Here is an 18061-nt window from a genome sequence, read left to right as displayed (position 1 = left end):
ATAGACCCTGCTGCCCCCAGCAGACTGCTCAGCTAAGCAAACAAGCTGTGAACAGTGCTGAGCTGGAGGCTGAGAGCACTGAGCTACGAGGCTCTCTGCCATGCCCACCAGTCCTGGGGCATGCAGCCCCACGCCCACTACAAAGCTTTTGCAGTTAGCCATGGCCCAGTCCATGCCAGCTGCAGGCCTCACACTCCCCACAACTCAAGCAGGCAGGTACTGAGCACTGCCTCACAGCACAGGGGCTCTGCCCCTCTCTCCTGCTCCTTACCGTCAGGAGGTACTTGTTCCCACTGGGGTCTGCAAACTCAATGTCTTCTGGCTTCATCGACCTCCTCTTCTTCTTCTTCTTCTTCTTCTCCTTGGCCTCTCGCTCCTCTCGCTCCTCATCTTCCTGGTCTTTCAGTTTGATGAAGGGCCACCAGCCCCTCATCCGCTTGTTCCGGAAGATGGAGAAGCGGGGGGTGGCCTTTTCCTTGGCCATCTTAATGGTGCACTGCTCAGAACTCTTGGCTCCCCGCACCATGTCGTTCAGCTTCAGTTCAATGGACCCTTCAAAGACAGGCAGGAAGTGAGAACCTCAGGGGTGGATCATTTGTGTCAATGCAAGTAACACATTAGGGCCAGCATCAACATGCTGCTTGGCCTGCACCCATCCCAGTCCCCAGAGAATCAGTAACACTCCCACCAGAGGCAGTGATTTCTGTTTGTAGCTCTCAAAGCAAAGGTCCATCAACAGTGTTATCCTCACTTTAGGGATGGGGAAACTGAGGGTCGGAGGGAGAGGAAGTGACTTGCCTCACATGCTGAGTTGGTGGCACAACCTGGAACAGAAACAGAAACCAGATCGGCCCCAGGCGGTCCTGGGGCCGGTTTTGTTCAATATCTTCATAAATGATCTGGAGGATGGTGTGGATTGCACTCTCAGCAAATTTGCGGATGATACTAAACTGGGAGGAGTGGTAGATACGCTGGAGGGGAGGGATAGGATACAGAAGGACCTAGACAAATTGGAGGATTGGGCCAAAAGAAATCTGATGAGGTTCAATAAGGATAAGTGCAGAGTCCTGCACTTAGGACGGAAGAACCCAATGCACAGCTACAGACTAGGGACCAAATGGCTAGGCAGGAGTTCTGCGGAAAAGGACCTAGGGGTGACAGTGGACGAGAAGCTGGATATGAGTCAGCAGTGTGCCCTTGTTGCCAAGAAGGCCAATGGCATTTTGGGATGTATAAGTAGGGGCATAGCGAGCAGATCGAGGGACGTGATCGTTCCCCTCTATTCGACATTGGTGAGGCCTCATCTGGAGTACTGTGTCCAGTTTTGGGCCCCACACTTCAAGAAGGATGTGGATAAATTGGAGAGAGTCCAGCGAAGGGCAACAAAAATGATTAGGGGTCTGGAACACATGAGTTATGAGGAGAGGCTGAGGGAGCTGGGATTGTTTAGCCTGCAGAAGAGAAGAATGAGGGGGGATTTGATAGCTGCTTTCAACTACCTGAAAGGGGGTTCCAAAGAGGATGGCTCTAGACTGTTCTCAATGGTAGCAGATGACAGAACGAGGAGTAATGGTCTCAAGTTGCAGTGGGGGAGGTTTAGATTGGATATTAGGAAAAACTTTTTCACTAAGAGGGTGGTGAAACACTGGAATGCGTTACCTAGGGAGGTGGTAGAATCTCCTTCCTTAGAGGTTTTTAAGGTCAGGCTTGACAAAGCCCTGGCTCGGATGATTTAACTGGGAATTGGTCCTGCTTCGAGCAGGGGGTTGGACTAGATGACCTTCTGGGGTCCCTTCCAACCCTTATATTCTATGATTCTATGATCTCCTGAGTCCCACTCTTCCAGCCTAGCCATTTGACCACACTGTCTCTTATACAGAGTCACACCTGAGCTGTGCCACGCTGTGCCTCTCATCAGTACCTCTAGGTCTAAATCTACCTTCTTCTCATGCCCCAGCTTGTCCCTCATGTTCAGTACAGAATGATAAAATCTTGACACTGTGGTGGGAGAACGCTTTGTTTAGGCTACAGCCAGGATGCCAGCACCATCGCCAGCTCCCTCCTGTTCTCTTTCCCTCATTTTGTGTCTTTGTCACAAATGTAAGCAGCTCATGTCCCAGAAATACCAGATGTTCTGGGTCTAATGTTCTCTTCTTGCCATCAGTAGATGGCACAGCTGAGCAGGTTTCAGAGGGGTAGCCATGTTAGTCTGTATCAGCAAAAAGAAGGAGGAGTTCTTGTGGCACCTTAGAGACTAACCAATTTATTTGGGCGTAAGCTTTCATGAAAGCTTTTTGAAAGCTTATGCCCAAATAAACTTGTGGTGCCACAAGTACTTCTCGTTCTTTTTACTGCTGAGCAGGTTTGCTTTATATGCCTTTCCATGCCAATGAAGCCTTCTGAATTGATTGGCAATGGGTTAATGAATAAAAGGAGCTTTTGTCGTGGTTAAAGGTGTTGCCTAGAGCTGGACGAAATGCAGGATCTCCAGCTCACAGGAAATTTCATTTTTAGAAATTTGGTTTTGTTCCAAATCATAACGAATCTAAATTTTTTGAAATTTCCTGAAAACCAGAAATCCTGAATAAAAATTATTTCGGAAACATTGACGCATGCTGTTTCCCACACACAACCAGCTTCTGGGACTCTGACAGCAGCTGAATAAAACTGACATTCTTGAAGAGACATGGTGGGGGAGGTAATATCTTTTATTGGACCAACTTCAGCTGGTGAAAGAGACAAGCTTGTCTCTCTGATATCCTGGGACCACCCCTGCTACAGCAATATTGCAAATGCCATTCTTGTCAGTTTCACTGCTGCTGTGATCAGAACCTCTATGTCAGTTTCACCCAGCAGCACCAGAGGCTCTCAGGGCCTGCAGCTCTGAGGCATCCTCACCATGGGGACAAGACACCCTGGCTGTGGGCTCCTGGCTCTGCAGCAGGAAGCCTGGAAGAGGGAGTTCTCAGCCCTTCCAGGCTCCCGGCTGTGGAACCAAGAGCTGAGCCAGGGCTCCCAGGGCTTTCAGGCTCCTGGCTCCACAGCAGGAGCCTGGAAGCCCTGCTTGGCTGTGTGCCCTGGAGTCCTAGACTCTGGAAGACTGGGGTCTCCTGAGCACAGGGCAGCCTATACGGTGGGGCTGTCTCAGAGCTGTGGCCCCATGAACTCTGGGCTCATTTGCAGCCTGGTAAGGTGGCAGCTTTCCCAGAGAACACACTGAAAATGGCTAAATCTGAGATGCATCCAAGAAACGCTTCAGGTTCAATGAATTGGCATTTTCAAACAAAACTGTTTCAGCAGAAAATTGCCAACCTTCTGTATTATTATGCTTGCAGTATAGCACATCCATATGCTTATGTTCCCCTCAGAGGGCCTAGTGTTTAGTGCCGAGGTTCAAAGTTTGGATAACTTAAGCATAATGGAAGTGGGGAGCATTTGCTGCGCAGTCTGAGAATGAAAGAAACATCCTGAAAGGAGAGAAGACTTGTCAGCAGTCTGTCCCTGGTATTTCTAAGGCACCTGCCACCATGCCATCTAAAAAGAAAAGGAGTACTTGTGGCACCTTAGAGACTAACCAATTTATTTGAGCATGAGCTTTCGTGACATACAGCTCACTTCATCGGATGCATCTAAGTGGTGCCATCTAAGTGCCATCAGCATCACCAGCCACCACCTCTAGCTGAAGGCTTCCCCCTTCAATCAAAGGCCCTGGTTCAGGCTGACCCTTGGACACAACAGTATTTCAAAAGCCGCATGAGGGCTCCAAGTCCCTGGACAGGGGTAGCTCAGAGGCAGCAGGAAGGTGCCAGAGAGAAGGTGGCACCTTCCTGCCAGAGAGAAGGTGAAGATCACTATGCAGAGCCCCAGTGGGGTCAGCTTTGGAAGAAGCTGCTCACTCGCCCCCTGTTCCACGGTTAGGGGGAACAGTACTGCACAGTGCAGAGATGGGTCAGAAGATGAATAACTGGTCTGAATGAGAGAGTTTAATCCCAATGCCAGGAGTCAACTGGAATCTGGTAGGACCCTGGTGCTGTAAACAGAAGTTCTACCAGTGGGCCAGGAGGGAGCCTGCAAACGCAAAAGAGGGTAAATGAGCTCCCTGCAGCCCCAGCTCATCTTGACTGGGAGCCATTTCCTGCAAAGCTCAGGGCAGGCGGTCTGGGCAGGCGCAGAAGGCGAGGCACAGAGAAACAGCCCCTTCTCTCAGCAGGAGGATACTGTACCTAGAAAGTCATTCGCTGAAATCCTGTCATAATCCCAGACCTGAAGGACCAGGACAGCTGGCTCCCTGAACTCAGATTCCTCCAGGGAGAAGATGGAGTCCTTCTTCTTATAGGAGATCTCCTTCTCAGTTGGGAGGTAGTTGAAGTGGAACACAAACCTCCAGTTGAAGTTGCCTTCCCCAGTCAGGGAGTTAAAGTGAACGTCTGTTTCTTGTTTCTCATGGTCCAGACCTTTGATCCAGCTGCAGAAGAAGCTCAATTAACATCAGTTGTCATGTTAAAGCAGCCCCAAGTGCAGCATCACTAAGCCACAAGGTGGTGGAGCAAGGGTCCCAGGCCAAGGGGTAGCGCTCAGTCACTGCTCGACAGCACCTCACAGCAACAAACTCTTATTCAGAATAATAATGGGCTTAGCCAACGAGGCTCAACTGATTCGAATGGCAGACAGGAGCATGTCAGGGGTGCAAGGTCTATGCTGGGCCACAACCATTATGAGGGCTCTAAAGGGGCCTCTCTCCAACCTCTCTTTTTTGGGGGTGCAAACCCCACCATTTAGATGGTCCAGTATCTGATTATGGGGACAAATTAGGCACTTGGTTTTCTAAATAATAGGAACTGAGCCCACAACTAGGCTCAGTTTTTTTTGCTGATGCAAAAAATGCGGGAAGGAATGGCACGCTTTGGTAAGCTGGTCCAAGATGTGTAGAATCTGCATACCACGTAAAGGGGAGACAGTGCCTGGGTCGGCTCAGAGAGCTGAGGGGTCATAGGGATGAGGACTGACATGTTCTGAAGAACAAGTGTGGGCTGGTATCAGGGCCAAGGCCTTTATGGGTAGACTAAATCGACAGTGAGTTAGTCTCCCCCAGGAGGTGGAGGCCCCATGGCTGGTGAAATACGAGGAGAGGCTGGTGATGTCTGTGGGACTCAGGCAGTAGGGAGTGCTGCACAGTATCCAGGCAGGGTCAGACTGGACAGGCCAGCTAGTCGTTCTCTGGCCCTCCGGCTGTCTCTGTCATTCGATTCCCCATCAACTCGGGCACCTTTTCACGTAGATGTCGCTGGAGGTTTCTCCTGTTATTGGATTAACGTCATCAAGAACCACGTCGTCTGTGTTCCAGATGATGACGCGTAGCTCGTAACTACCAGAAGGGAAAGCCAAGGGCAGGTTAGAGAAGCACATTCCAGCTCAGTGTTTGTCAGGGCCAGGCGAAACTACCCCCCTGGGACAATGGCCTGCGGCAGCACCCGCTCAGCCCGGCCACCCAGCCTAGTGCCATGCTTGTGCCCTCTGCAGCTCAGGCCAGGGCCCAGGACACCTCGCGGAAGGCCCCTCTCATGTCACACTGGCCCAGTTTTGCAGACTCGAGTACAAAGAAGCGTCTGAACCAAAGCACATCTCCAGCGTCCTGGAATCTGCCCAGCACGTGTCTGGCAGAAACAGCAGCAAGAAGAAAAGTCATGGCCCAGCCTTGGGTTTTCGAGGCACCAGTGCTGAGCTGTGCGTGGACGGTGGTACTGCTTCAGCTTGGACACTGCTGCCTGGGGTTTGGTCTCTGCCGGGAGCAGGCGTAAACCCAGGGGACCCCTCTCCTCCCAGCCATGTCTGTGTGAGAGGCAGGAGCAGCTTTCCCTCCTCTCAGCCACACGGCATGCGGGGACAGAGGGAGTCCCTCGGGAGAGCAGGATGAGGTGAGGCCTGCAGCCCCCCTGCACCAGCACAGAGAGGAAGCCATGGAGATGTGCCGGGGTCCCAGAGCTGAAGCAGTGTGAGCCTCCCAGGCTGACAGATCAGTTAGACTGCCCTTCTCACCCAGCCACACCCTTCATGGGCACACACTGCATGGGAGTCATGCAGAGCAGGACCCCAGGCTGCGGTATAAACACTGGGTTTGAAATGGCTCTGTCCCCATCTCCTACAGGCCTGTACCTGATTGGCAGCCGTGGCTTGATATTGACAGGGGGAGGTGCTGGGACGTCGTTTGGAAACATGTCAATCCACATGTGGAGGGAGCCCTGCAGAAAGGAAAGGGCTGAGCTGTTTCAAAGGATTCATCAAGGCTGAATTCACAAACAGATTTACTCTCCCACTCCCTAACCTCCAGAGAACCCTCTTCCCAACACCACTGACCCTTCCTCACACTTCTGGGTCACAGCAACCCTCAAGGCAAGCCCGTCAGGACACAGAGAGCACCTGCCATCGCTGGGAACGGCCTGCCCACATTGTAGAAGTTGCTTGTATTTAAAATGTCTCCTTATGGCGGGGCGGGGGGTGCGGGGGAGTATTTTAAGAAATAATGTCTGCTCAGGACATTGTTACCATGAGGTTCACCAGTGTCCTTACAAAATGGTTGAATACAAGTTATTTATTATGTAAAACTGAAATAGAACATTTCTCTTCTATCTCACAATAGCATCACTTCACTGGATGTTTTATACTTGTCAGTGGCAACCTTAATTTGCTCTCTACTAAAACATCTCACCCCCCCTCCCTGGCTTGGCTTCCCATCAGTCTGATATTGATCCTGGACAAGATTATGAAACGGTTGATATGGGACTTGATTCATAAAGAATTAAAGGAGAGTAATATAATCAATCAGCATGGGTTTATGGAAAATAGACCCTGCCAAACTAACTTGATATCTTTTTCTTATGAGATTACAAGTTTGGTTGATAAATGTAATAATGATGGCATAACATACATGGCCTTCTGTAAGGCGCTTGACTTGGTACTGCATGACATTTTGATTAAACTAGAATGATATAAAATTAACATGGCACACATTAAATGGATTAAAAGCTGGCTAACTGATAGGTCTCAAAATACAATTGTAAATGGGGAATCATCATTGAGTGGGTGTGTTTGTAGCAGGGTCCCACAGAAATCTGTTCCTGGCCCTATGTTAGTTAACATTTTTCTCAATGACCTGGAAGAAAACATAAAATCATCACGGATAAAGTTTGCAGATGACACAAAACATTGGGGGAGTGATAAATGGTGAAGAGGGCAGGTCACTGATACAGAGTATTCTGGATTGCTTGGCAAACTGGGCACAAGCAAACAATATCATAAAACCATGGGTTAGAAGGGCCCGCAAGGGTCATCTAGTCTAACCCCCTGCCAAGATGCAGGACTTGTTGTGTCTAAACCATCCAAGACAGATGCTCTCCAGCCTCCTTTTGAAAACCTCCAGTGAAGGAGCTTCCATGACCTCCCTAGACATCTGTTCCATTGTTGTCTGTTCTTACAGATAGGAAGTTTTTCCTGAGATTTAATCTAATATGAGTTTTAACAGGGCTAATTGTAAATGTATACATCTGGGAACAAAGATGGTCAGCCATACTTACAGGATGGGGGGCTCTATCCTGGGAAGCAGTGACACTGAAAAAAATTTGGGAATCGTGGTGGACAATCAGCTGAACAAGAGCTCCCATTGTGGTGTTTCAGAGTAACAGCCGTGTTAGTCTGTATTCGCAAAAAGAAAAGGAGTACTTGTGGCACCTTAGAGACTAACCAATTTATTTGAGCATGAGCTTTCGTGAGCTACAGCTCACTTCATCGGATGCATACCGTGGAAACTGCAGCAGACTTTATATACACACAGACTTTATATACACACAAAGTCTGCTGCAGTTTCCACAGTATGCATCCGATGAAGTGAGCTGTAGCTCACGAAAGCTCATGCTCAAATAAATTGGTTAGTCTCTAAGGTGCCACAAGTACTCCTTTTCTCATTGTGGTGTTGTGACCAAAAGAGCTGATGTGATCCTGGGATGTATAAACTGGGGAATCACCAGTAGCAATAGGGAGGTTATTTTACCTCTGTGTTTGGCACAGATGTGAACGCTACTGGAATTGGGTCCAATTCTGGTGCTCACAATTCAAGAAGAATGTTGATAAATTGGAGAAAGTTCAAAGAAAGCCACAAGAAAGATTAAAGGATTAGAAACCTGCCTGATCATGAGAGACTCAGGTCAATCTATTTAGCTTAACAAAGAGAAGGTTAAGGTAAGGGTTTGATTAGTCTATAAGCACCACCATGGGGACCAAATATTTAATAATGGGCTCTCAACCTAGCAGAGAAAGGTCTAAGAGAAAGGTCTAACATGATCCAATGGAAAGCTAGACAAATTCAGACTGGAAATAAGGTGAACATTTTTAAATAGTGAGTGAGTAACTATTGGACCAATTTACAAAGGGTCACGGTGGATTCTCCATCATTGACAATTTTGAAATGAATTGGCTGTTTTTCTCAAAGCCCTGCACTAGGAATTATTGTGGGGACGTTCTCTGGCCTGTGCTGAACAGGAGATCAGATGAGATGATCACTGTGAATTTACATAGGATCTCAAAGTGCGGTACCAAGGACATCAGTATCATTAGCCCCATTTTACAGATGGGAAACTAAGGCCCAGGGAGGCGACGTGATTTGCCCAAGATCACCCATAAGACCAGAAGCAGGAAAAGAACTCTGGTTTGCTGAGTTCCAGGCCAGTGTTCTAGCCACTAGGCCACCCTGCCTCCTGCGATAGCCAGCTAGCCATTTGGCATCTATATACACCAATGCAGTTCTGTAGCATCAGCAAGTGAGGTGCTGCCTTTGAAAGACAGGCCTTGCTCAATACGATAAGGCTCTCCATTGTACAGCTCATCCAGAGCTGAGCGCCCCAGCCACACACCTGTGTATTGAATCCGTCCTGGCCAAGGATGAGGGCTACCTGCTGAGTCACCACAACCACTTCCTCCTCGCTGCAGGGCTCTCACCCAAGTTCTGCACAGATCCAGCCAGCCTGCGAGATCCAGGAGCCTAGCTGCAGAACGTCGGTGTGGTCTCATCCATGCCGTACAGAGAGACTCTCAGCTCCCTGTTGCGGGATGCGATGCTGTAGCTTTGGCTATGCTGCCAGCATGTTGCGGTCCATTATCAGGCCCGGTTCTTGCCCTGTTACTGGTGATGTCCGTAGCCGTACTCACCAGGCGTTTGGGGGAGAGATGGAGAGCTGGGAGCGTGCCCCGGACAGCATCTCAGCAGCACACAGCGATGGAGCCACACACAGTACATCATTAATGCCTGGTGTTGCCCTTTGTGCTTCACCTCCCCCGGCTGCCCCTTTTGAAGGTACGATTTCTGCTGTCCTGTCTCGTTTCCTGCACCCGGCATTACCCTGAGTGCTCCTCTGGGAGCATGAGGGACTAGCCGGGGTGCAGGCTCTCTAGAGTCTCAGCTGTCATTTACAAACAGTCAGTCTCCAGCTGTTCAGAGTGCGAAGAATGCCTCCACCAGGTGATGTGAGTGACACAGGGTGGGGGGTGCTCCATCTGCGGAGAACCTGACAGAACAGTTCTGAGGGGTGAATGACCTGGCTCATTTCAGTGGGTGCTAACTCAGATGCCAATTCACTCTGCTCTAGTTGTGGTGGATTCTCCATCACTGGCAACGTTTAAATGAAGAGTGGATGTTTTTCTAAAATATCTGCTCTAGTTCAAACACAGGGAGATCCTACGGTCTCAGTTATACTGGGGGTCACTTCTGCACTTAGAATCAATTCATCTAACTCAGGGGCGGGCAAACTTTTTGGCCTGAGGGCCACATCGGGTTTCCAAAATTGTATGGAGGGCCGGTTAGGGGAGGCTGTCTCCCCAAACAGCCAGGCATGGCCCGGCCCCCGCCTCCTATCTGACCCCCCTGCTTCTCACCCGCTGACAGCTCCCCCGGGACTCCTGCCCCATCCACCACTCCCTACTCCCTGTCCCCTGACCAACCCCAGACCCTCCACCCCTGACTGCCCCCTCTCACCCCATCCAACCCCCGCCCTCATTCCTGACTGCCCCCCCCCCGGGACTTCTGACCACCCTGACCCCTATCCACATCCCTGACCACACCCTCAAACTCCCCTGCTCTCTATCCAACCCCCCGTTCCCCCTTACCGCGCTGCCGGGATCACCAGTGGCTGGCAGAACTACAGCCATGCCGCCCAGGGCACCGGGTCAGGCCGCAGCTCTGCAACTGCGCTGCCCGGCCCCCCAGAGCATTGCGCCGGCAGCATGGGGCTCTGAGGCTGTGGGGGAGGGGGAACAGCATGGGAGGGGCTGGGGGCTAGCTTCCCAGGTCAGGAGCTCAAGGCGCAGGCAAGTGGGTCCTGCGGGCCGGATGTGGCCCGCGGGCCGTATTTTGCCCACTTCTGATCTAACTAGATGTGTGCATGCCCACAGCCCTGACATATGGCAGTGACTACATGTACAGAGGAGATTCACTGCCTCTCACGCTCTTTCTTCTTCTTTGCTATAAAGATCTCCCAACACTTTTGCAAAGCAGGGCGATAACCTGGAATCCTGGACAAGTTCCCTTTGGGGCAATTATGTTTTGTTTTGTTTTCTATCAGCAGATCTGAACAATGTGCATCCAAGAGTTTTAAAAGAAGTGGCTCAACTTCTGGACAGATGATATTGGGGATGTTCCAGAGAACAGGAAGAAAGCTGATGTTGGGCCAATATTTAAAGAAGTCAAACCGGGTGGCCTAGATTAGCCTGATATTAGCCCTGCGCAAAATCATGGGACTGCTGACACCAGGAACTAAAGGATAGTTATGTACTTAGCACCACGCACCGCATTTGTCGGTGGTGTATTTTTTTTTAAATAGGACTCGTCAAATTAATGTGATATCTTGGCAAACCCTATTCTAGATCGTTATCCATTATCTAAGGGGAAACATACAATTGTTACTTATGCAGTGGGACGATGACACAAACACTGGTGGAGCGGTACGCAGAGAAGAGGGCAGGTCACTGATACAGACCAGTCTGGGGCGGTTGGTCAGCAGGCTTCAAACAAATAGCAAGCATTTTAATTAGGGCTATTGATTAATCACAGTTAACTCATGCAATTAACTCAAACAAATTAATTACGATTTTAAAAAATTAATCACAATTAATCACAGTCTTAATCAATAGAATTCCCCATTGAAATCTATTAAATATTTTGGATGTTTTTCTACCTTTTCATATATATTGTATTCTGTGTTGTAACTGAAATCAAAATGCATATTATTTTTTATTACAAATATTTGCCCTGTAAAAATGAAACAAAATAAATAGTATTTTTCAGTTCACCTCATACAGTACTGTAGGGTTATCTCTTTGACGTGAAAGAGCAATTTACAAATGTAGATTTCTTTTTTTGTAACATAACTGCACTCAAAAGCAAAACAATGTAAAACTTCAGAGCCTACAAGTCCACTCAGTCCTACTTCTTGATCAGCCAATAGCTCAGACAAACAAATTTGTTTACATTTACAGGGATAATGCTGCCCTCTTCTTATTTACAGTGTCACCAGAAAGCGAGAACAGGCATTTGCATGGCACTTGTGTTGCCAGCATTGCAAGGTATTTACGTGCCAGATATGCTAAACATTCGTATGCCCCTTCATGCTTCGCCCACCATTCCAGAGGACATGCTTCTATATGGATGACACTTGTTTAAAAAATAATGCGTTAATTAAATTTGTGACTGAACTCCTTGGGGGAGAATTATATGTCCCCTTCTCTGCTTTACCAGCATTCTGCCATATATTTCATGTTACAGCATTCTCGGATGATGACCAGCGCATGCTGTTAATTTTAAGAACACTTTCACTGCAGATTTCACAAAATGCAAAGAAGGTACCAATGTGAGATTTCTAAAGATAGCTACAGCACTTGACCCTAGGTTTAAGAATCTGAAGTGACTCCCAAAATCTGAGAGGAACAAGGTATGGAGCATGCTTTCAGAAGTCTTAAAAGAACAACACTCCGATGTGGAAACTATAGAACCCAAACCACCAAAAAAGAAAATCAACCTTCTGCTGGTGGCATCTGACTCAGATAATGAAAATGAACATGCGTTGGTCTGCACTGCTTTGCACTGTTATTGAGCAGAACCCGTCATCAGCATGGACGCATGTCCCCTGGAATGGTGGTTGAAGCATGAAGGGACATATGAATCTTTAGTGCATCTGGCACATAAATATCTTGCAACACCAGCTACCACAGTGCCATGAGAACACCTGTTCTCACTTTCAGGTGACATTGTAAACAAGAAGCGGGCAGCATTATCTCCTGCAAATGTAAACAAACTTGGTTGTCTGAGCAACTGGCTGAACAAGAAGTAGGACTGAGTGGACTTGTCAACTCTAACATTTTACATTGTTTTATTTTTGAATGCAGGTTTTTTGTTCATATTTCTACATTTGTAAGTTCAACTTTCATGATAAAGAGATTGCTCTACAGTACTTGTGTTAGGTGAATTGAAAAATACGTCTTGTTTTTTTACAGTGCAAATACTTGTAATCAAAAATAAATATAAAGTGAGCACTGTACACTTTGCATTCTATGTTGTTATTGAAATCAATCAATATATTTGAAAATGTAGAAAATATTTAAATAAATGGTATCCTATTGTTGTTTAACAGTGTGATTAATCATGTGATTAATTGCAATTAATTTTTTTAATCACTTGACCTAATTTTAATACAACCAATATAAGGTCCTTCATCGAGGAACAAAGAATGCAGGCCACACTAACAAGATAAGGGACGATATCCTGGAAAACAGAGACTGAAGAGGTCCTTACAGATAACCAACTGAACAGGAGCTCACTGTGCAATGATGTGGCTAAGAGGATGAATTTAATCCTTGGATTTATAAACAGGGGAATATCAAGTAAGGCCAGAGAGGTGCATATTACCTCTCTAAACGGCACTGGTGAGACCATTACAGGAATACAGTGCACAGTTCTGGTGTCCACACTTCAAAAAGGATGTTGAAAACTTGGAGCAGACTCAGATAAAAGCTACAAGAACGATTTGAGGTCTGGAAAACCTGCCATATAGCGAGAGACTAACAGAGATCAAGGTATTCAGCTCAGCCAAGAGAATGTTAAAAAGTGTCTACACACACCCACGAGAGGAGAAGACTGCAGATGGATGAGGGCTCTTCAGTCTAGCAGAGAGTCAGAACAAGATCCAAAGGCTAGATCCATTCAGACTGGAAATAAGGTGAAAAGTTTTAGCAGTGAGGGTAATTACCCACTGGTACAACTTACCAGGGATGTGGCAGGTTCTCTCTCACTTGAAGTCTTTAACTCAAGACTGGATGTCTGTCTCCAGATGACCTGCTCTAGCTCAGTCACAAGTTACTGGGCTGGATACAGCAAGCAGAAATCACCTGCCGAGGTTCTCTGACCTGTGCTATGCTGGAGGTCAGACTAAATGAGCACAATGGTTCCTTCTTGCCTTAAAAGCTATGATGTATGCCTATCTACATTACATTCTGTCTAATTTCAGCTCCTTACTTGAAGCCACTGAGCCGTGCTGTTGCTCACTTTAAAATGCTGCCAAGTTCTTCCCCAGAAGTGGCTGCACTTTATCTATAAGTTATTAACTGATCGCTGGGTCCTTAGTTTTTTATTATTATTTGTACTACAGCAGTGCCTAGAGGCTTCAGCCAAGCTCAAGGCCCCATTGTGCCAGGATGTCCCTGCCCTGAAGAGCTTGCAATATAAAGACACAAGACAGGCAAAGACTGGGAGAATGAGGCATAGAGAGGGAAAGTGACTTGCCCAAGGTCACACAGCAATCAGTGGCAGAGCCAGGAATGAAATACAGGTCTTCTGACTCCCAGTCCAGTGCCCTATTCACTACAGTCTAGACCACACTGCTCTCCAAGCACAGTGTGCTGCTGTCCGTAGGATGAAAAGCCCTGCACTCCGAGGAGATGGCAATGATTTACTGTGTTCAGTGATGGTCACTTCACTATCAGAAAAATGACAAAACAGTTGAAGGGTGTGACCCTGAGATATGGTGAAGAATTGCCCATGGTGCTGCAGGGGGAGTTAGGAGTCGCTGGACAAATCTGAGCAAAGGAAAATGTAGACAAGACAGGCAAGATATGGGGGGAGAAACTGCTGAATGTCAGGAAACCTTTGTTGTTGATGAGATCTAGTCCAGTGTGGAACAGTTTGCCAAGGGCAGAGGTGGGAACTCCATTGCTTGGGACAGTTCCTGCTGGACTGGACAAAGCCCCAGGGAGGAGATGGTGAAGAACAGTCACGTTCTGGCTAAGGGTGTGACCAGGCGGCCCAAAGAGCTTCTCTAGGCTTAGGGCACAGTGGTACTCTGGTGTGAATAAATGTTAGTCTCACCTGCACGAGTCCAGGGTTCTCTGCGTTGTAAAGGGACCGAACCTCCACATGCTCCGGGACCAGTTTGTACCCATACTCCGGCATCTCATCCCAGTGCTGCAGGACATACAAAGCCTTCTGCTCATCATATGCTGACCAAGTCTCGTCATCCATTTCTCTCTTGTCTTTTACAAAGGCCTCTAGAACACAAGGCAGCCAGTCAGAAGGGTCTAAAGACCTGCGGCCAGCCAGATCAACAATGATGACGAGAGCTGTAAGGGCGAAGGCGGGAGCATCCGAGCACACCAAACGTCTACACAGAACAACGGAATGGGGGGAAGAAGAAGGGGAGAGCTGTGTAGAGGAGAAGTGGTTAAAAGGCCCAGGGAGCTGCTTTTGAAGAAGGCAGAGTGAGGTGGAAAAATCTTTTGAGTAAAGATCCAACTAAAGAGAAACAAGGGAAAATGACAGTGAGCGCCTGCTACCCCACCCCCCAGAACAGGAGAAGTGGGGGAACCAAACCTCCCAAAGCAGGGTCCCTGCCCTCTGGGGGGAGTTCAACTCCCCAGATCTCCGCTGACCAGCGGAACGTTCTCATGGGAGGCTACATTTCACACGCATGTGTGGTGTTGGGATAAGTGGGTTGTGGTGTTTTCCATATGCTGCATGTTCAGCTCAGCCTATGCAGCTAAATCCAGCCTCCCTCCATGTGTAAGTGAGACTGGGGCATGCGTGAGGCACAGGTGGTTCAGCCTGAATGAGATGAAGGATAATGGAAAATAAAAGCACAAAGAAAACGCAGTAAGGAGATCTGTCAGCCTGTCGACGATGGACAGCTGGTCACAAACAGCTGCATACAGGGACTGTCCCTTGTAGCTTCAATGAAAAATAAGCAAAGCTCTCTCAGGGGGAGTGTTAAAAGAAACAATCAAACCAAACCTAGTAAACACGGCCTGCGTGAAGGGCTGACGCTCAGCAGGCCAGCTGGTCCATGGGGCTCAAGTAGGGTGACCAGGCAGCAAGTGTGAAAAATCGGGACAGGGGGTGGGGGGTAATAGGAGCTTATATAAGAAAAAGACCCCAAAATCAGGACTGCCCCTATAAAATCGGGACATCTGGTCACCCTAGGCTCAAGCACCGGCTAGGAATTAGTGTTTGGACTGCACAGTCTGGGCCACGTTGCCACTTGGTATAACTCCATTCTCTGTCTAATCTGAGGTCACGTTGTGAACCCCACTCACGTTAGTGAGCAGTTACTCATAGTTGGTGGGTAAACTCACATAAGTGACTGCTCACCAAAGTGAGTACGGGGTTCACAATCAGCCCTCCAACTGTGAACGCCTTGGTTCAGGGGCCACATTGTCTCGCGTGGCCTGTGCAGCTCTGAACATGCTGCTGGAGCTCCTCGGAACGTGCTAACAGTGGCCGAGTGGTTGGTCCAGTCAGTGAGGAAAGGGGGGCTCAGAGTGCACCCCAAGACATGAGCCTCGCACAGCTGAAGGCCTGACAGAAGGCAAGAGCTGGTCACCCGTGAAAACACCTGGAGTTAACTCTCCCCCCAGACACACACGGTACCTTCAGGGAAAGCCTCAGGAGGGACCTTGAAGATCTTGTTGTTCACTTTGACCTCCTCCCGCCTGTACTCTGCCGAGGGGAGAGAGCTCTTCTTGCACAAACTCTCCAAGATCTGGGTGGGCTTGAAAGCATCTCGCCACATGTTATAGCCATCTCTGTGGGGAGGGGAGAGGAGGTTCAAACGTACACGATTCTCCCTGGTGTAGCCATGATAGATAATATTTCTACTGGGATGTGAGAACTGCCTCCTCTGGCAGACTCTCCACTAGGTGGGTGGGGCTGCCAGAGTACTGCGAAAGCACTCCCTATAGGCTCCCTAGGGAAGGTTATGAAGCAAGCTGTTGGCTTATCAAGAGACTAAGAACCTCTCCCTCTCGGATAATGAGGCAGTAACAGGCCCATGAAGAGAAATCTCCCACCTCACTTCACCCATTAGCCAAATAAAAGCAATAGAAGAAATGACAGCAGTGATCTTTGCTGGGAAATTCTGGATGTAAAGTTGCTGGAGGGTGTCCATACACGTGGGGCTCTATCCAAAGTGATAAAGTCCTGTCCTCTCTTGTAGAAATAGCAAGCTCACAGGCAACCTGTTCTGTTCAAACTTCCAAACTTCCCTGCATTGAAATCATTATCTTATTCTTCTGTGGCTCTTTTTATAAGGGTCTAAACAACTTAGCAAGACAAAATCTGCCCCAGTACAACTGAGTGGGGGCTTTCGAGGGGTGGGGGGCAAAGATTAGTTTAGGAACCTTAATATAAATGTAACTGAATTTTTTGTTTGGGAATTACCCCAGTTTCAAAAATGTTTAAGGAATGATCATGATGATGAATGATGCCAATGGATCATTACTATAATCATGAATAACTAGTATGAATGTAAAAAGAAAAGGAGTACTTGTGGCACCTTAGAGACTAACCAATTTATTTGAGCATGAGTACTCCTTTTCTTTTTGCGAATACAGACTAACACGGCTGTTCCTCTGAAACCTGTTAGTATGAATGTATTTTTTTAGTTCATGTTATAATAATTCTTGGCTGCCACATGCAAAATGTACCAATTTTCAAGAGATCGCTTCAGAGACTCGGGTTGGCCAATGTTGCAGCACCTGAGATTTCAAGTTTGAGCCTCTCCTGCAGACTCGCTGGTAAACATGCAGGTCTCTGCACACACACACCAATACACGCATTAGTTTCCCGGAACACATCCAGACTTCTGCACTGCTGATTTGCATTTGCTCTGTCACTTAATCAGTCCATTTGCATTAAAAGTTGTAATTTTTTTTTAAATGTAGAGCCCTTTTGTTCAGTGGCAGCCTGCGGAAGTGCAGGCTCCGCCCCCGCAGCTCCCACCGGCCGCCATTCCCGGACAATGGGAGCTGCAAAGCCAGCGCTCTGGGCAAAGGCAGCCTGCAGAGCTGCCAGGCCATGCCTCCGCCTAGCAGCTGAGCGCGGGGGACGTGTGTCGCCACTGCCGGGGAGCCCCCCAGGTGTAGTAAGGTGAGGCCCTGACACATACACCCTGGTATCAGAGGCCCGGTATGAGGCCTAAGGCCTGAGCTAAAGTAATGGTCAAGACTTTGCTAACATAAAGCAAAGTTAAGCTGTGAGCCAGAGGCAGGCCCTGCTCACAGACGCTGGCAAAGAAAGGGCGGAGGTTGCAAAAACACACATATCTAAAAGGTCCTGGACACTAGAGATATAAACATATGCCAGGATGATACCAGAACACTCCGATACTTGCACATTCCACACGGATAACAAGGGACAGGCGGACCCATCCTAAAGACGGGGCAAAAGGGTAATATGGTGGATAGAGCTGTTTTGTTCGAACCAACATGTACAAGGTGAGAGGCGGCACCTTACAGCGTAGAGGGGTTGCACCTCGATATGTCAGGAGTGACGTGTAACTTGTTTGTACCTGTGTATGAGAATGCACCCCTGGGGCGGTGTCTCTGTCCAGCCTAGGGGGCAATGGAGTGTCCCACCACTGACTGAGCTGTGTCCATTGTCAGGGAGCACATACGTACTAGCAGAACTGTAGACATCTGATCCGGGGAGCTAGAGACTGTGTTTCATTTGGCAATAAACCTGGTCGGGTGCCTTCGT

The 18061-nt window shown here is 48.3% G+C and overlaps 1 protein-coding gene across 3 annotated transcripts in view; it reads right to left on the bottom strand.

Annotated features, from left to right (window-relative positions):
• LOC125622207 (fer-1-like protein 4) overlaps window positions 1–18061 on the bottom strand; it is a 109457-nt gene that overhangs the window by 6149 nt on the left and 85247 nt on the right. The window contains exons 38-43 of one of the 3 annotated variants that reach the window (XM_048819994.2): window positions 15956–16110; window positions 14402–14580; window positions 6154–6239; window positions 5267–5365; window positions 4224–4465; window positions 272–552 (exon numbers count right to left, since the gene is read on the bottom strand). In XM_048819994.2, the coding sequence (XP_048675951.2) occupies window positions 272–552; window positions 4224–4465; window positions 5267–5365; window positions 6154–6239; window positions 14402–14580; window positions 15956–16110 (1042 nt within the window). Of the gene's footprint in view, window positions 1–271; window positions 553–4223; window positions 4466–5266; window positions 5366–6153; window positions 6240–14401; window positions 14581–15955; window positions 16111–18061 lie in introns of those variants that run through there. The other 2 variants (XM_075118861.1, XM_075118863.1) reach the window with 2 other exon arrangements.

The sequence above is a fragment of the Caretta caretta genome, chromosome 13 (genome assembly GCF_965140235.1).
Source record: "Caretta caretta isolate rCarCar2 chromosome 13, rCarCar1.hap1, whole genome shotgun sequence".
NCBI classification, from domain to species: domain Eukaryota; kingdom Metazoa; phylum Chordata; order Testudines; family Cheloniidae; genus Caretta; species Caretta caretta.
This window is presented reverse-complemented; position numbering and strand designations above follow the sequence as displayed.